The sequence below is a fragment of the Scophthalmus maximus genome, chromosome 20, assembly GCF_022379125.1.
Source record: "Scophthalmus maximus strain ysfricsl-2021 chromosome 20, ASM2237912v1, whole genome shotgun sequence".
Taxonomy (NCBI): domain Eukaryota; kingdom Metazoa; phylum Chordata; class Actinopteri; order Pleuronectiformes; family Scophthalmidae; genus Scophthalmus; species Scophthalmus maximus.
The window spans coordinates 1109375-1125000 of record NC_061534.1 but is presented as its reverse complement, the minus strand read 5'-3'; the positions used below and the strand labels follow the sequence as shown (position 1 = coordinate 1125000).

Here is a 15626-nt window from a genome sequence, read left to right as displayed (position 1 = left end):
AGCTCTGATCATAAGTCAGCTGAACTTTACCACAACAAGCGTTTGGAGGGCCGTCGTGTTAAATTCTGTTTTTTAATTACCCGCAGTTTCCATTTTGATTCTTCCGTTCCGGACACAGGAAGTGAAGTTAATCACTCCGACGGCCTCACGAACACGTCATCACGGCGGGTTGCTAAATGGAGCATGATGCGCCGGCTGCTGCCAGGAGACGGTGTGTTCAGGGGCCGTGAAGATTTCCTCGGCTGGGTAAAAAGGTGAGTCAGATTCCCTCAGGCCGAGCTCTTGGCCAAAAAACAACCGCTCCACCCTGGTTTCAAATATGAAACAACTGTCTGATGAAATATAAAGCCCACAGGTGGTTTGATTAGATGATTATGATGTTATAATGTTATGTTTAGTACAATAAACCGAATTCTACCCTAACTCTGGGATGTCGTACCGCGGCTCCCGTGTTTTCGGAGGGAATAATGAAAAAATTACTTTCGATGCCATTATTCCTTTTTTTCCAGAATTATTAGAGCGTGCGCAGAAAACTGTCCCTCCTCGGCCCCACGGGAGTTTACCCCCGCCCCCCCAGCCCGGGGCTCAACCCACGTTTTACTTTGTCCACGTACTTTTTCGTACTATAGTTCGTTTTCGTTTGTTTTCGTACTTTTGTTTTTTCCTTTGTCCATTTTCGTACTTTCATTAGTTTTCGTACTTATTTTTTTTCGTACGTTTTCGTCCCTTTGTTAGTTTTCTATTTCGTTCTGGAGAAGCGTTCGAGTTGCCTTCTCCGACTCGCGGGTCAGAGACGTCGACGTTACACTTTAGGGTTGTGGGTGTGTCGGATTTCTCAATGACATCCTGAATAAAACATGTTTTTCTTAAAACAAGGTTGATTTCATACGAACTTCTACAGGTTCATGTTTCACAACCTCGGAGCTCGTGGGGAGTCGACATCGGATAGTTCCGACTTCATGGCTAATAATCAAAATGTCAATGGAGAATATGAATATTGGCTTTTCACTTCGGGATCCTTCGATCTATTGAGAAGGTGATTTATTTCCCGTCAGTGCGGAATGAGAGATCATCACCACCGCGACTGTGAATATAACTGTTTATTTACCTCCGGTGCAAGAAAATGTACACGTGTTCTCAACGTAGAAAAATGTTGTCTTAAATAAGCAGCTGTTCGATCCAAAAAAAAGAAAAAAAAAGAAAAACCCTGAAGACGATAAAACCACAAACAACCAAACCCACAGAGACGGTGAGCAGAGTTTGCAAAAGCCGTCCAGCAGTTTGCAACCCGACTTTGGGTTTGTTCGCGTTTTAACGAGAGCGTCTGCTTCTTCTGTAAAAATCTGTTTCACAATTGTTCTTTAATCTGCATTAAATAAAAAAAAAGAAGAAGACAGACAACGGATACCTGAATGTGAACAGTGAGCGGAGGAGATAAGCGCTTGAGAGGATTTGAAGGCTGGTGCTCGTCCACTTATTGCTGCTGTAGTCGTCCTGGTCGTCGCTCCAGAAAAATCAGAGAGTCCAGTGTGACGTCATCCGGGAAAAAGGGTTTTATCCTTCGGGACGAAGGCCGAGACGGTCGCCCGCTGACAGACGACGCGTTTTGTTCAAGTCTCTGTTTGTCGGTCTGGTTTTTGGTTCGTCGACTGGATGAAGATGAAGATAAAACCTGAGGCTGGTGAGCAGGAGGGCAGATCTGCACAGAAGAAACACACGAGACGATTTCAACAACCGGACGAGTCTGAACAAAACTCAAGGTCCGTGAGCTCCATCTGGAGCGTTCACACCGTCTTCATCAGCAGGTGGAGTTCCCTCCGACGCGGTGTGATCTCAATCCAGCGTTCTCTAGGAACTTGTTGAGTTGAACTAGGGCCCTCACAAGTATAGAGCAACCACTGTGTGTGTGTGTGTGTGTGTGTCTAATATCTTGTCTCAAGTGTGAGTATGACTGAGGCCTCCTGCAGAGAGCTCTGAACAGAAAGACGTCGAACCCAAATGTGCTCGTTAAGCTCGTCGTAATAAAACCCCACTTAATAAAAAACCCTCCGCCGCTCAAACTGCCGCCTGTAGAACAATAAACATCAGACCCTGAAAAGTCTAATTACTGTGGAGAGCCTCCACGCTGATTATTAGCTTCTCCATTAACCCCTTCACCACCTGCTGCAGTCACGATGGGGGGGGGGGGGCGCGGTGACGACCGCCGCTCGCCTGGGAGACACAGGAAACATCGTATACCGACACGTCCGCCTCCTCTCGGCGCCGAGGCTCACGACGACTCCGACGACATTTGCAGCAAAAACGCCACCGAGATGAAAACGTCAGAAACTACAGAATTCCAGCGAGTTCACCGAGTTGTGACATCGTGACGTCACACGTTGGTTTCGTGAATTTTAAAGCCTCCAGTTTTTGCGTTTCGACCGCCGCCATCTTGTTTAAAAAAAACACAGAAATAAGCATATTTGCAGGAGCGGGGGCGTGGCCTGACTGACAGCTCGCCCACCTACAACCAGGCACCCATTGGGCGGTAGTAGCTGTCATTCACTTGTATCCACGCCCCCCCATCCCGGCAATACATACGTACACTGTATTGAAGAATGGCCGCTCATAAACCAATGGGTGACCGAACCCACTGATTTATGAGCGGCCATTTTGTAAAACCTCAAGTTTAGCATTTTGACCGGCGCCATCTTGGTTTTTGAAACCAGAAGTCAGCAAATCCCATATTTATGGATCATAATGAATCCTTCATTAAGTTTCCTTTCCTTCCACTGTGAATATGTCATTATGCCATTTTGAATCCTTCATTCGATCTGTTTTAATCTTTTAACTGTTCCCTCCTGCTCATATTTTTCCAGGTTTGAATCCCTCATGGTGTCACGTGTCGCTCCACCTGAGCTGAACCTGTTGTGAATCCCTCCGTCTCGCACCGGGACAATGGGACGTCGCAGACGCTGAGACGACCTCCCACCGTTTCTGTGTTCCTCTGTTTGATTGTGTTCTTATTGTTTCCGTCTGGATGTTTCTCTTCCTTGCAGTCTTTTCAGCGTTTCACTGTTTCAATATGATAATCACAGACTCGGTCTTAATTACGCCCTAATAATTAGAAAATGGTGATAATCTGCCGCTTAATCGAGGCGAACACACACACACACACACACACACACACACACACACACACACACACACACACACACACACACACACACACACACACACACACACACACACACACACACACACACACACACTTTGAAGCAGATAATTCTCTGTGTCTCTACATCCATTAATTACCAGCAGCTGAAAAAATCCTGCAGGAGTCTGAATCAGCTCCTCTGGAAATTACAAGATACAGAGTTAAAACACACACACTCACACACGCACACGCACACAGGCACGCCCGTTCGTATCAGATGGTCTCAGTCTTCCCTCGGTCAGCAGTGTGTGAATCTTTAGTCTTGACCACATATAAAAACGTCTGCAGATTTAAAGGAACAGTCCAACATTCAGTAAAAAAATAAAAAAAGGTCCTCGTCTTCCTCACAGTCCGGTGAGAAGATGGACATCAGTGTCTCTGTCTATGTGTGTTTGTGTGTGTGTGTGTGTGTGTGTGTGTTGTGCCATCGTCCAATCGGTGCAGGGCTGCAGGTATGAGTGGGCGAGCTGTCAGTCGGACCACACCCCCCCAATGCCCCCCAAGATTGCGCTGGTCACGGCAGCGTTTCTTCTCCGTGTTTTGTGAACTTTTAATCGACGTCTGACAGGTAAAATAATATTGTGACACTGTGACACAAAATTACAATTTTAGGATTATGGACCCGTGTCCTTCCTTTTTTCCGTTTCATTCCTGCAGAGCGGAACATAACGAGACAGGAAGAAAAAAACGACTGAGCCATAAAACCAAACATAAATAAATTAACAGGAAGCGGCAACAAGACTCGCAGCAGCAGGATCCCTGCAAAGATTTAAAATGATTGTTCCAACAGCTAGAACGCCGCCCAGGAGAGAGACAGACACACACACACACACACACACACACACACACACACACACACACACACACACACACACACACACACACACACACACACACACACACACACACACACACACACACACACACACACACACACACACACACACACACACACACACGCTGGCTGCTGCCCTCTCTCTCTCTGGTCCAGCTATAAAAACCCATTAGTAATCACTCCTCAACTCTCAGCGGCTCTTTTCGCCCAAACGACTTCCATCCAGCCAATCTGCATAAATCTGCATTAATGGAAGATTTTTCCCTCCGCAGAAAACAAATGTGCTTAAATAAAAAAAAAAGCTCCTCGTCTGTTTTAGAGACACACACACACACACACACACACTCACAACTAGCAGATCCTGTCGACAGCAGACGGATCATGACGGACGTGTCACTACAGCAACGACTACAGAGGCGACAGAACAAACAACCTGCTGACGGTTCACACACAAAAAACAAAGGACAGTTTTCAGAGACGTGTTTCAGCCGCTCGCACACGTTCCCTTCAGACAAGACTTCCGGCAACAAGCAAGAGGAAACATCGGCTCCGGGACAAACGGTCCCAGCACATGTTGAAACAGACGACTGGCTCCACACGACGCCAAGAGGAACTGGACGTGTTTATTAAATCCACGGAGAAGGATCACTCATGATTATAGTATGTGACACGTGATCTTCTGTTGTAAATCAGACGAGCTCAAGTCGACTTGTGCCTCGGACGCGCTGCGTGGTCAGACCCCGGTCTGTACCAGTCACACCTGAGGGTGGCGCTGTCACGTCTCTAACGTCTTCAACTATCGGTTAGGGAATTATGCACGAAATTTGGAGCGCTCCTCGTCTTCAACGCCTGAACTGTTAATTGAACTGCTTCTCTTTCATGAGGCTCCTGATGTCAGATGGTTGTAATGACGACGATGATGGCGATCTCTTCCCCCGCTCCACCCTCCCCTCTGCTGGTGTCATGCTGCGCTGCACAGACACTGATAACACGCATAGAGAACGACTGGTCACTGTGTGTGTGTGTGCGTGTGTGTGTGTCAACACTCGTCCGTGACTCAAAAACAGCCTGGTTCCACTCTGCTCAGTGTGTTGCCGTGGCGACCCTGACCTGGATAAGCAGCGTGGCGGGGGGGAGGCGGAGACGATGATGGATGGACGTGTGAACTTCTCAAAGTAAATGTTTTTTAATCTGGTTTTGTTTACAGGCGCTGCACAGTGAAATATATGAACGATAACCAAACAAAGTGTAGTGCAACACAAACACACACACACACACCACATTAACCGTTAACACACACAACAAGCCCACAGCCCATCAATCACACACAGACATGTACACACACAATGTGTGTTAGTCTGCTGCATCGCTGGGTTTCAATCAGACACAGAGAATCACATTAGCATTCACCACTGGTCTCACACACACACACACACACACACACACACACACACACACACACACACACACACACACACACACACACACACACACACACACACACACACACACACACACACACACACACACACACACACACCTGTAACTTTGCTCAGTTTTTAAGGACTCATTGTTCAGTAGTTCTGCAGTTTAGTGGTTCACAAGTTCAGTACTTCAGTGATGTAACAGTCTGAAGTATATTTTTTCTGTTTTTGCTGGTTACTATAAAACGTGAACATACGATATCATAATAATTCACTGGGACTCACCGATCCGTCTTCAGGCCGCCTTCCCCTCCAACAGCTCCCGGGTGTTTTCGGCGGCCCGCGCCAAACCGTCGGCCATCAGCGCCTCCTCCAGACTCCGCCTGGCCTGGTACACCTTCAGCTCCTGCTCCCTGCGCGCGCGCGCACACGCACACACACACACACACACACACACACACACACGTCGTCATGTTAACGTCACAAGATACCACAACTCTGGCGAGGTAAATTATATGAAGGCAAAATCTAAAGGATTCTACAAAAGCGCAGGACTCCTGAGGGTGAAAGAAGCGTTCAGGGTTCGAAGATCACGGTGAACGATGGAGGAGAGAGAGAGAGGGTCAGGTTGTACAATTTCATTTGTTTCTGTTAAAGAAAGCAAAGATAAAAAGGAAGATTAAAAAAAAAGATTTATGTTATAAACTGAAGAAACAAGAGATGAGGAGGGATGAGGAGGAGGAGGGCGTGAAGATGAGAAGGTGGAGGAGGGAGGAATGAGAGCAATTTAGGACGACACGCACATTCAGCTGGAGGAGGGAAGAGGGTGAGAATTGGAAATTAATGGAGGGGAGAGATAAGAAGAGAGGGATGAGGAAGGAAGCCTGGAGGGAGGGTGGAGGTATAAGACGGGGGGGGCAAGGGTAAAGAAGGAAAAAAAACAAAGGAAGACAACAATGTGTTATAGGAGGCATGAAGAGAGAGAGAAGGACAGATATGAGAACGAATGGTAGAAGGAAATAAGAAAGGAGAGGAGGATATGAAGGAGAGGAAAGGAGGGAGTTAATGAGGGATGAGGAGGAAGGAGGGGAGAAGTCAGGACAGAGGGAGGGAAGGACAAATTAAACAAGGAGATAATGAAACGTTGGAGGAGGAGGAGGAGGAAGGAAGGAAAAGAGGTGAAGGAAAACTGTAAAGAAGGGAAGAAGGAAAAGGAAGAGAGGGGCAGGAAATAGGAAAAGGAAGGAGAAGAGGGAGTGAAGGATGTAGCTGTGTGTTCACACACACACACACACACACACACACACACACACACACACACACACACACACACACACACACACACACACACACACACACACACACACAGTCAGTGTATATGTGTGACCACAGTGCCCCCTGCTGTCTGGCTACAGTAACTACTGGGGGGAACTCCCATCATGCATCTGAGCATCTCTCTCTCTCCAGTTGTTTTCAAACAGGAACTGACGTCCGGACATTTTTCAGTGTGTCTCACCGGATGAGAGTGTGTGTCTCACCGGATGAGAGTGTGTGTCTCACCGGATGAGAGTGTGTGTCTCACCGGATGAGAGTGTGTGTCTCACCGGATGTGCTCGTCAGTGACGGTGAACGCGCGGCACAGCGGCTGCGACGTGTTCAGCCACACCGCCGGGTTCTTCTCCGCCGCCACGGACGTCTGGCCTGTGATGGGGGAGGAGCTCATGTGCAGGGCGCTGGCGATGGCCGACAGCAGGGAGTCGTCGCCGGAGTCTGGACCCACACCTGCCGACACAGAGTTCATAAGGTCATAGAGGTCGTGCTGCTGCGTTAAGGGGGTCGTGTGTCTGAGACCTACTCTGCAGCCCCGAGGGCAGATCCATGGTCCTCAGGACATCCTGCGTCACGTCACACGGCCGCAGGCCTGTCAACCGCTTCTCCCAGAAGAGCTGCAGACAGACAGACAGGCAGAGAGAGACAGACAGACAGACAGACAGATAGACAGAAAGAGAGAGACAGACAGACAGACAGACATGTAAAGAGACAGAGAGACAGAGAGACAGACAGACAGACAGACAGGCAGAGAGAGAGACATACAGACACAGAGAGAGAGAGAGACAGACAGACACAGACAGACAGACAGACAGACAGGCAGACACAGAGACATACAGACAGACAGACATGTAAAGAGACAGAGAGACAGACAGACAGACAGGCAGACAGGCAGAGAGAGAGACATACAGACAGACAGAGAGACAGACAGACAGGTAGAGAGACAGAGACAGACAGAGGTCACTTGTTAGCTGATGACAGCACTACAGAGACTCTACTAAATATTTTAGTGTGTGTGTGTGTGTGTGTGTGTGTGTGTGTGTCTGTGTGTGTGTGTGTGTGTGTGTGTGTGTGCGTGTTCTCACCTGTCTGGGCTGCTCGGTCGCTCTCTGCAGGTCCGTCTTCACCTTGTTGCCGGGGTGACTGGTAACCTTGGTAACGGGCTGTTTGAAGATGGACGCCGTCTGTCTGATTGGCAGCGCCGTGTTCAGGTCCGGTTTCCCTCCCTGGGTGATACACACACCAAGTGTTCGTGACGTCGTGCTTCCTCTCCTTCCTTTACTTCCTTCAGTAGCTCCTAATTCCCTTGTTTCCTTCCCTTGTTCTTTTCCTCCTTCCTGCTCCGTCTTAGCTTCCGTGAGACGAAACCTGTGTTCGTGTGTGTGTCAGCGACGCTTTTGTCCAAAGCGTCGTACAGTCATCGAACCTGGAAATCGAACACCGACCTTCTGTACCATAGTCAGCGGTGTCGCCCGCTGAGCTGTAGCAGCTGCAGCTGAGCTGAAAGAGTTAACTCTGGGTTTCACAAACAACAACAGGAAGTGTGTGTGTGTGTGTGTGTGTGTTTGTTTTCCCATGTGTGAAGAGCAGCGCACGCACACACACACACACACACACACTTTGCTCTGGGCCTGTTGTCGTTATCATCGAACATCTTTCTGTGGAATCACGCTGAAGGTTAAAGGAATAATTCCACGTTTTGTGAATTTTCTTGCAGCCTGACAGTGAAAATGAGGAGATTATGTATTTAATATTTAAATTTTAAAAAAGTTTTGTTTGTAACAATCTTCAAAAATCTTGCGTGATTTCTTTAATCCAGGACAAAAAAAAACAGACAGTTATGAAACGTGCGTGACGCTGATGTTTAAACACTATTGATTATTATGTCATGTAGTGTGACAGTCACTGATTGGAGCATTAAAAGAGCAGGTTATTAAAATGTGTGTCTGCAAATATCTAATGTACAGCAGATGTTACAGTTTGTATTATATATATATACATATATATATATAGAGAGAGATCAGATTTCAATCTGCCTGGGACCGTCGCTTGTTTTGGAGTTTTGTGTTTGAGTTTGTGCGACTGTCCAAACATCAGGGAGGTCGACGCCGACGGCCGAGAGTGAACAACACGAGACGCCGGCGCGCTCAAGAAATGAAGCGATAAATATGATTTAACACGTGTTTTTTTCCCTTTTATTTAAACACAGGAATGTAAAAAAACACGGGCCAGCAGGTTTTAATGACTGCGTAATCTGTGTGTGTGTGTGTGTGTGTGTGTGTTCTCACTTCTTTTTTTCAACACACTGCTGCTGTGTGGGAGGAGTCCGCGCTGCTGTTATCTCCGTTACAAAGACTGCAGCCCACACACACACACACACACACACACACACACACACACACACACACACACACACACACACACACACACACACACACACACACACACACACACACACACACACACACACACACACACACACACACACACAGTCACGCACACACACACGTGGGGTGGAGTTTATGACTTGCAGGAAACTGCTCTGTGTCTGTTAGCCTGTTAGCTTAGCGTAGATTTGAATCATGACTGTGGAGGATGCTGGTTTCTGATTGGCTGTGAGGCTCAGTGCGAACACAGAGACGTCATCGCCGTCGACAGTGTGACCACAATTGATTTGCAGCCATAGGAACGGTACTGATGAGATCATCGGTTATTAGAATCAGATTTGGCCACAGGAGTGTGTGTTTGTGTGTGTGTGTGTGTGTGTGCGTGACAGTGTGTGTGTGTGTGTGTGTGTGTGTGTGTCAGCTGAAGTGTCAAGCTGCTGCAGGAAGAGCTGCATAATCTGATAATCTGATAACACACACGACCACAGGCCCCGCCCTCGGCCACGCCCCAAACAGGCGGGACCCCTCCCGCGCCGTTACCTTGGCCAGCATCAGCTGGTCGTGCCGGAGCCTCGCTTTGCTCTTCTGCAGTTTGCCGGGCATCATCTTCCCCGTCCGGAAGTCGAAGCATCCCAGGTCCACCGCGTTGCCGAGGTAACGGGACAACTGAGGCTTGCTCCGGAACTTCTTCCCTGTGGGACTGAGTGAAGGAAGGAAGGGAGGAAGGGAGGGAAGGAGGGAGGGAAGAAGGGAGGGAGGGAAGGAAGGAAGGAAGGAAGGAGGGAAGGAAGGAGGGAGGGAGGGAAGGAGGAAGGAAGGGAAGAAAGGAAAGAGGGAAGGAAGAAATTATTTTAAGAATTTTGAAAGAACACTTACTATTGATTATTGATCAGGTTATTGTTTTCGACTGGTTGTATCTGTATTGTCGTCTCATTGGTAAAAATCGGGGACTGGTCAGAGTTTAAAGTTGTGGGCGTGGTTAAGATGACATCACAGGAAATGAGGTTCTCTGGTGCCTTTCACAGGCCTTGGCTACAGCGAGTGGTCGCGCTGCGTCGGATGTGACATCATCATCACCGGGGATGCGTCTGTGATTGGCTGCGACCGCGACAGTTGCTGGGGCAAGAGAGAGTCACTGCCCCCCCGGTCTCGAGTTCAAGCTCGGCATTGTCTGAGAGAGAGTCAGTCAGCTGTGACATCACATCTGACGCCAGCCGCAACTGACAGATACTTCCTGCTCACTCTCACACACACGCACGCACGCACACACAGACACACCCACACGCACACACAGACACACACACGCACGCACGCACACACAGACACACCCACACACACACACAGACACACACACACATAGACACACACACACACACACAGGCACACACACATGCACGCACACGCGCATCTGTACTTCTTCACTTCCCCTCTCTATGACATAACACGTCTCTAAGCCCCCCGGGTCTAATTCTTCTTCAACCCCCTTCTGACCCCGAATCTTTCCGATACTGCAGGAAGTGGGCGGAGCCAAATGTACAGCGGCGGCGTCCCCGGAGACCGAGGTCCTCACAGAGATAGACGTTCGGGAGCAAGACGCAGTTGTTCAGCTGTGTTTGACATGTAGGTCAGCAGCAGCGCAGCAAATCAAAGATCACAGGCTCCGTGTGTGTGTGTGTGTGTGTGTAACAGTATCGTGTGTACAGTATATTGTGTTCATCTCGCTCCGACTCTTTTGAGTTTCCCTCTATGTGAAGAATTCGAGCCTCAGTCTCTTGACCCCTAAATATTTCAGACGTTGCGGCTCTGAGCAGCAGTGTGAGTTCCGCTGAGACGCCGCCTGCTGCCGGCGCCTCAGCGTGGAGTCGCCGCTGCCGTTTCCAGTAACTCGCCCGCTGACTCGACTCGTCTCCTTTACTGGAAGCGATGAGTCACGTTTGCAAACTGAAAGTGAAGACAAAGCTTTCGCTGCTCTGCTGCCGCTGAGCTGCGACGTGAAACGTGTTTAAAAAAGTCCCGGGACTCTGAGCCGTTAATCCGCTGCAGCCGCAGCCTTTCACGACGCAGATCAACAAACAGGAAGTCGCAGCCGACGGCGTTACGGCCTCGACACCACAGACGCTGCACTTCCTCTGCCGAGTCACACATCAGTGAAGAGTGACGATACAGAACCAGAGGGAGACTGAACCTTCAGACGAACGCTGATCCACTTCGCTCTCTAATGGCTTTATTCTCTAATGTCTAAAGGAGGTTTTCATTGACTTCTACTTCATGAGCCGCCATGTTTGACCAGCGACTTTATATATAAAGATAGACGCACGTCTCTTCTTCCTGCCGCCGAATAAACGTGGAGCCATTTTGGCACTTTTGACGTCACGTGGAGTCAGAGTCTGTAGTGGAGTCGTGGTATCGAGGCCCAGTCCACACACACGCTCTCGACCAATCGCGAGTCAGTGTCAGCTGTCAATCATGACGATGTCTCAACACTGTTTTTTCATAACATCAAAAAAATCACCATCCCCGACTTTCGAGTAACGCAGCATAATTAATGCTAAGTGTGTAAAATTTAGAAGAACTTATTCACAGAAGTTGAACATATTGTCCATAACTCTGTGTTCATATATGAGTTAAATATAGTTCCATGAGATGGACCGACCTCCGTGTGAGTCTCCATGTTTCTACGTCGTGTTGAATATGGTTGTTGAACTAAACGGTCCAGAACACGTCGCGTGAATTTTCAGACGCTGCCGGAAAGAGGAAATGGAATCAGCGGTGCGCCACCATAAAGTGTCCCCTGTCGGTCGCTCAGCTGGTTGCAGTTTGACACTTTACCACCAGATGAAGCCAGAAAATTACAAAAATTACACAATGGGGCTTTAAACTTGTCTCACCTTCACGGTGGGCGTGGCCACTTCATTGTGATTGGACTAAAATAGTCACGTGACGAATGCAGCTTTGAGGACAATTAATTGGAAGAAAAAAAAGGTGTCATTCATCATTTTTACAAAAAATGTACAGGTTGTCGTAACGTATGGAATAATAACGGTGTGATTGACATGTGTCATGGTGTTAATAACTCTGATATTAAATATCAATATTGTGACATGAGTGAAGTGATGATGGGGCTCAACAGGCAGCGGCAGGTCGGACCTCTACGGTTTCACACTGTAGTTTCGTTGTGTGTCATCGTGACGCGAGGTGTAAAACGTTTGCATCGCGGTTTCCGTCTGGGTTTCAGAAGTAAGAAGAACTGTTCACAAGCATCTCATGGCTGAATGCAACTTCATAAATGTGAGTTATTACAGTGACGTGTGGACCTGAGGAGGTTGTGTTTTTCTTCTCCTTGTGACCTTGTTTTTTTTTTTTAATCTGTTATTATTATTTTTTCCCTGCGTATGAATCATGAGCCGAATCCTCGACTTATTACTTATTACGCGGCAGACGCGATGGTCACGTGATTAAAACTCTGGTCCGACGAGGCCGAAACACCTCATTATTATGATCATAAAATTCAACAGCTACAATGCAGGTATACATACTGTATATTGTATTTGTTATTGTATAAGTATTTATATTTGCTATTGCTTTACTTAAGATACTGTTTTTTTTAATTTGTTATTACATTTTCCCGCCTTGTGCCTCTGCTGCGTCACATTTTAATTTATCCTGGGGGGAAATCAATAAAGTTTCATCTTATCTAATCTTTAAAAATGAACAGTATTTATAGGCGGCATATCCCAGAGAGTGACACGTACGTGCCACTCGGGAAGTGGCACATGTCACTTCTCTGTGTCAGCATCATTTAGTGTTTTGGGCTAAAATTTAAATAATAAATAATACAGGCAGTGAATTTAAAACTGCTTATATCAGATGATATCAGACACACTTGTCTGAACACACACACATTATAACTTCTCTGAACATCGTCTCTTGTCACTTTCTGATCAACACAAACCGGTTACTGGTGATGTCGGTGACATGTGCAGTCGATGATCGATAAACCGATCCGGTCCCGGGGGCCGGTCGATGAGTGACCGGTACCTGTAGTAGTAGACGTCGCTCTTCCCGGCGCTCAGTCCGGACTTCCTGATCACTTCTTCTTTCTTCCAGCCGGGCGGCAGCGCGGCACAGTCCGTCCGCTTCCTCTCCATCATCGCGCGCGTGTCGATCCCACGATTCCGGTCGATCGATCAGCCGGTCGTCGGCTCGCCGGACCCCGACGCGCGGCGCGGCGTGGCGGTGGCGGCAAACCCCGGTCGGAGCGGCGCGACGTTGCGGACGTTACGTTCACGGAACAGCGGCTCGCGCCCGCGCCCGCCCTCCCTCCGCCGCGCCGCCGCGGCTGTTCCGGCGAGTCGCAGCAATTATCTCGGGATAAGCAAAAAAAAGTGTTTGTCCCGGTTCCGAGCCGGGATGTCGCGGGTTAACGCGGCCGCCACGTCCGGGTTGTTGTTTTTAGTTTCCCTCCGGAGGAAACCGGCGGCTCATCCGATCTGATCCGAACTGAGCTGAACTCGGCCAACGGCAGGCTGTGACGTCAGAGCCGACACACACACACACACACACACACACACACACACACACACACACACACACACGCACGCACACGCGCACGCACAGATCGTATATAGTTGAAGACGCATCACTCGGCTGGAATTTAGGGGAAAAGTGTAAAGTACGGAAGCCGAGAGACGTCGAGATCTCGGAACTCCAAGAGATTTTTCTTAAGAATATTAATTTAAAACTTGGTGAATTTGCCCAAAACTGTCAAAGTTGTTTGCGTTTTTTCTTTTTTATTGATCAGAATTATTTATATATTTTATTTGTAACATTATGTATATTATTTTATTATTAAAATATATTATTTTACATTCTAAAACAAAGATAAGAACATATTATAAGAACAAGTATAAAACAGAAATTAATTCAAGCCAAAAATGATTGGTACATTTAACCGATAATAAAAAAGTGAGCTGATAATTTACTTATTTATAAAAATAAATAGATAACCCTTCACATTAATATCATATATTAACTTACTTTCCTTTTTGTTAAACATAGTAATTTCTCCTAATTTAAAAAAAAATTGTCACTCACTTTCACGTTGTGGGTTAGGGTTAGTTTAGTTTAATTAATTTTATTTTAATTTAGTCATTAAGAAACTAAAATAATGTTTTTAATATCAGTTTATTTATGGGAAATATAGCTAATGAATAGAACAGTATAAAATGTGTCTGTATGTGATATGTACATAAGTCTACATGTTGTTTTGATTTTATGCTGAGGCTTCGGTGGAACTCATGTGTCTCGGTCTCTGTTGTCTCCATGGTGCCTGGACTTTGAGGCAGAGTGATCACTCCTTCCTCACGCCTCTCTCTGTTTCATTTCACCAGTGGCGTCACAGGCCCGGGGGGTTAAAGGGGCCTGCAGCAGCAGCCATGAAGCCTTGGAACCACGTTCGGTTGCCACACCACCCTCAGGTCCTCACGTGGGTTCTGGGAAACATCTCTGGACCTGAATCTGTTCCCACAAAGTCTCATCACGACTCGGCACAATGAAGTAGAATGACAGAATTCATCTTTGGGAGAGAAAAAGTATTGAATTTGCTGTGTCATTTTGATTATCTAACACTGAGGGGGCGGGGTTAATGACATGTACTGCATCTGTAAGGAATTTCAGGTTTCAGGAGACAAGTCGACGCAGCCAATGAGCAGTTTCAGCGGGAGACGTTTATTTCGAGATGTAGTTCACAGCACAAAACGAAGACGATTCAAAGTGCATATGGGCGTACAGTTCTTTTGTACCCACTATCTACAAAACAGGCAGCGTGAGATGTCACATGTTTGACCGTCCACGCGCGTACACATCTGTGTCATCATACTAGATATCTTCAACATGACATTGGTCATCTATGTCATTATATTCGAAGCTTCAACAAGATACTGGTCCCAGCAAGGACACATCGTCGCCAGCATGATTATGTTTAGCATCAATAAGACATTGCTCAATCGCCCACAATCAGGAAGCATTCTGCTTCTACACATCCAGACTGTCAAGTCGGCCATTTTTCATAGATATACTTTATGAGCTGCTTTTGGACCTGAACTGAAGTCCAGACATTTTCCTGAACTTCTCCAGAGAGGCTGCCCCTGAGAACATAAAAATGTTGCTGCGTGACATTTGTCTGGAACTTTTAAACTCCAAAAACTATAAAACCACCACCTACAAGAACCATCATGTTTTATCATAGAAAATAATCGATCTTTATTGTCATTGTTTTTTGGAAAAAACACTGAGAGTCTGCTAGCAGCATAAATAGTAGCAATAAGACAACATTTAACAAATAAAAAAAATATATACAATAATATACCAGCAGTATGTAAAATGTTTCAACTACAAGCACATAAGAAAAAGAAGCAAATCCTGGACTGATGAATTATTTTGAAAGTTTTAATTAT

General features: G+C 47.0%; 1 protein-coding gene across 1 annotated transcript; it reads right to left on the bottom strand.

Moving 5' to 3' along the window:
• Positions 1–1085: 1085 nt before the first annotated feature.
• On the bottom strand, positions 1086–13704 carry mbd2 (methyl-CpG binding domain protein 2). Its single transcript, XM_047329609.1, has 7 exons — positions 13210–13704; positions 9712–9871; positions 7870–8010; positions 7311–7401; positions 7060–7237; positions 5741–5868; positions 1086–1699 (listed from the first exon to the last, which is right to left on the bottom strand). The coding sequence occupies exons 1-6, from the start codon at positions 13320–13322 to the stop codon at positions 5751–5753; spliced, it is 801 nt and encodes a 266-aa protein (XP_047185565.1). The 5' UTR covers positions 13323–13704; the 3' UTR covers positions 1086–1699; positions 5741–5750.
• Positions 13705–15626: the final 1922 nt, after the last annotated feature.

Bases quoted from the DNA above. Each gene is read 5' to 3' on its own strand.
- mbd2 (XM_047329609.1), bottom strand. From the start codon at position 13,322: ATGATGGAGAGGAAGCGGACGGACTGTGCCGCGCTGCCGCCCGGCTGG. The intron at 8,011-9,711 runs GTAACGGCGCGG...TGTATCACCCAG, and splicing joins ACCAGCTGATGCTGGCCAAG to GGAGGGAAACCGGACCTGAA. The intron at 5,869-7,059 runs GTGAGACACACA...GCGCGCGCGCAG, and splicing joins GTCACTGACGAGCACATCCG to GGAGCAGGAGCTGAAGGTGT.